Source organism: Otolemur garnettii, unplaced genomic scaffold (genome assembly GCF_000181295.1).
Source record: "Otolemur garnettii isolate 467f Iridium unplaced genomic scaffold, OtoGar3 scaffold00089, whole genome shotgun sequence".
NCBI lineage: Eukaryota > Metazoa > Chordata > Mammalia > Primates > Galagidae > Otolemur > Otolemur garnettii.
The window spans coordinates 4067787-4071425 of record NW_003852484.1 but is presented as its reverse complement, the minus strand read 5'-3'; the positions used below and the strand labels follow the sequence as shown (position 1 = coordinate 4071425).

At 31.7% G+C, this 3639-nt stretch overlaps 1 protein-coding gene across 1 annotated transcript in view; it reads right to left on the bottom strand.

The window, feature by feature from the left end:
- The window catches only part of IQCB1 (IQ motif containing B1), a 48884-nt gene that overhangs the window by 18492 nt on the left and 26753 nt on the right, over positions 1-3639 (bottom strand). The window contains 1 exon segment of the mRNA XM_012808405.2: positions 3106-3231. Within this exon segment, the coding sequence (XP_012663859.1) occupies positions 3106-3231 (126 nt within the window).

The following is a 3639-nucleotide window of genomic DNA, read 5'->3' as shown; positions in this document are numbered from 1 at the left end:
AAAGAAAGAAATGTTTTAGAGTAGAAAAGGAAAACTTACAAAATTACTTTGATCAAGTTTTGTATGTGTGTGGTTGCTTGTTTTCTCATAATTTCAAACTTTTATCCATTACAATTTGAGTTTTCTCTGGCTTTCCTTTTAGGTCATACTTGAGTGCTTATTTTTTTGAAATTTCTTTCTTATACCTATTATAAACAGTAGAGAAGACCTCAAAAGTGTATGTGCATGCCTAAATAAGATTGGGTTCTGGAGAGGATGTAGGGCTAGTTGAATAGTTTTTAAGTATTTGTTGCTTTTTCCCAAAGTTAAAGATAAAGTAGTATGAGCCTATCTCTCTTCAAAAAATAGAAGATAGCAACTTGCCTATCCTAAAGAACTCCTACCTCAAAAAATTCTGCATTTTATAGCATGTAGATAACAATGTTGTGTCGTTTACTCCCTTATACAATATAAAAGAGAATAAGCTCTAAGCAGAGTCTCCTTTCAAATTGACTTTAAAAACTTCATCTCTGTTTCTACTTCTAATTTGTTATAGGTTATAAAATCTAATACTGTAGTATTAATATTTTAAATATAGTATTAGTACGGGAAACATAGTAATCATTAAAACTGCACCGGTAGAACACCTAATCTGCCAGAATCTGGGATGAGGAAACGAACTGGGCATGCAGGTTTAACATATGGCAAAATTGAAAAGACTATGAAGCATGAAGGCAGACATAAAATACAACCAGAAAGACAGTAGAAAAGAGGTTCAGCGAATGAAATAATGACATAAATTACAAATAATGCATGCTGGATCATATGCTTTATCTTCATGTATAAAACATTTATTAGGAACTGATATGATTTTGAATGTTATTTCTCCTACTTAGTAAGTTTGTTACTTTTTTCTATAATCACTCAAAAATTAGTCATCCAACTGGTTTCTTTGTAAGAACTGATAGGCATTGACCATCTGTGTGTATCTGCACTTCTGATAAGGAAAAGACTGATGGGATATCAGAGTATCAATTTATGTAAGTGCTTAATAGAAAATAAAATTTCTGGCCATGAGCAATGCTTACATAAAAAAGAAACCCCTTTGACAGGGATTTAGGAAGGATACTCTTTGCTTAATCTAAAGAATGCTGATCAATCTGGATCCATAAGTGTGACTAGTGAGCAGTCCTTCTCCCAAAAGTGGGGGAAATTACTCTGAGGTAACGACCTGAACACAAAGAGACAGAAATAATCTTTGCAGAAAGCTACAAAGGAAGCAAGAGCTATTTGCATAAACTATGCAACTAACAGAAAAGGAAAGATGCTAAATGAAGCTTGGAGGAAACTTGAAATTGAAAACTCAGAAACCAATGTATTATAGGATCTTAAACTCAAAATACCAGAAAGAAAACAAACACATAATGTGAGACTTAAATCATTTTAGCTTAATTTTTTTAAATGCAAATATCTATAACTGCCTTGGTTTTACTACATAAAGAAAACAATAGAATTTCCATTTTAAAATAGTGGAATATTAATTAGATTCCACAGGTATAATTCTAAGAGGACAAAATCTATACTCTTGGGATACTTTTAAATTAACTTTTTCAATACTAAAAGAAAAAGCACAGGGAAAATCTGGCAACTATTGTAGGACTGAACTTCAAAGGTCTGACTCCATGATATAAAATACCTTTGAAGGTAAGACAACAGATAGCTGATGATAGCAGGTAGAATCTGAAAGTAATGACTAGTCTGAGTTCACCAGAGAAGGCAATACTAAGAGCATCTCAGACTCTTTTGAATAGAAGAACTCAGAAATACTCAGTATTTCCTAAATTTATTTGACCACAAAAATGCTTTTCAAAATTGTTTTTTTAAGAAATAGCTTATAGGATAGGCAATAAACTTAGAGCAATGCTAGGTGTATAACACTTGCCTTACTTCTCACGAGTACTATTTATTTAATACATCTGTTTGGCGAGATTCGTAAATCTTCAAGGGCAGAAAATATACCATATACATTTTTTTCCTCCTACCATTTTCTAAGTGCCAGGTAATATACTAAAAACTTTGTTATCTCTAATATTTTATTATGTCAATCCCTTGAGGTATGTAAACTATTATTTCTACTTTATGGATTAGAAATTTGAGGCTGAGAGAGGCAAGGCAACTTGTTCAAAGTCACTGAATAAGTTGCTAAAGTGGAATACAAGTTCAGTCCATCCCTTGAGATATATTATGCACTTGATACTTTTTAAAAAATTAATGCATTTCTTTGCTACCAACAATATTTATGCCCAATTAATATTTATAACCTATCTTTAAGTCTTCTCTAAAGAAAACTTTCATCAATGAATAGGACATCCACTAAGAGACAATCAGAGGAACTAACTGGTTCAAGTTATTCAACCAGTAATAACATAATATTTTGAATCCCACAGCTATATTAAAATAGATGAGAAACGCAGCAGCAATTATTAAAAGAATAGTTTCAGTTTTCTTTTAAAAATTTACTTCATAATGCCAATTTTATTTTAGTGAACTAAAATTTGCCTTTAAGCCATGTTGCATGAAAAATCATCTCTGAGATGGCTCTACTTTATTATAAATGACCTGCAAGCTAAGTCATTTTTTTGGTTGTTTTTTCTGTCACTTTTATGAATCTGGATGGATCAGTCATATTACAAAGTGGGCCATATCTTTGGAATTTCATTTTCTGTCCACTTGAAATAAAGATATATAATAAACTATGTCATATCTCAATGATCGTATCTAGTAAGATTAACCTTCATATACTCATACATGTATTTATCATAATCATACATACAACTATGACAACTGTTGGTTTTGAGGGTTCAAAAATATAACTAATTGGGTCCCTCTGTAGGGTTGGTAAACATAAAAGTCTTATTAAGGACAGAGGATTGTGTATTTGACACATCAGATTCCTGACTTATGTTTTTTGCTTTGAAAGCACTTTTGGTTACTGAAATGTTTATACTCAGAAATGTATGGAACAAGAATGAAAACAAAAAAAAAGAAAACATATTAGAAACTGAAAAAAGAATCACCTAAGTTTCAATTCAACTGTACTAAGATTCAAATCATAATTCCCTTCACCAATTTCTTTTTTTACCTGAAACTCCTCTGCAAAGCAATCACAGCAGATGTAAGCTTCTTTAATCTCTTTCTAGTCTGAAAACCCTTCCAATAAGCTTGAATCAAGCAAGCTGCTTGATGTAGTTTCTGAAATTAAATGCCAGAAATAATTTAAAGACATCTCTAGGAAAGCCTTTTTTAAAAAGTTTACCTTTTAAAATATTAGGCCAGAGAAAATATTAATCTTTATGTCTCTAACAAGATGGGTAGCAGGCAACAAATTAGGCTCACAAGTCCAGTATAGGGAAGGCCTAGGAATATTACACCTCGCCCCTCTAATTAGCTCCAAATTTTCTGTGACTAATCTCCCTTCCATTTCCTTTTCAAAGATTTTATAGTTTGACCTAACCTTTCATACATATTTTGTATGAAATATGCTATTTTGAGTTAGTATGTTAATGTTTTCATTTAGTAGGTAATCATCTGGTTAGGTTCAGACTATCAGCTCTGTTTACCTTTCATAAGTGGTTGTTCAAATCTCGTTAGGTGTGTAAG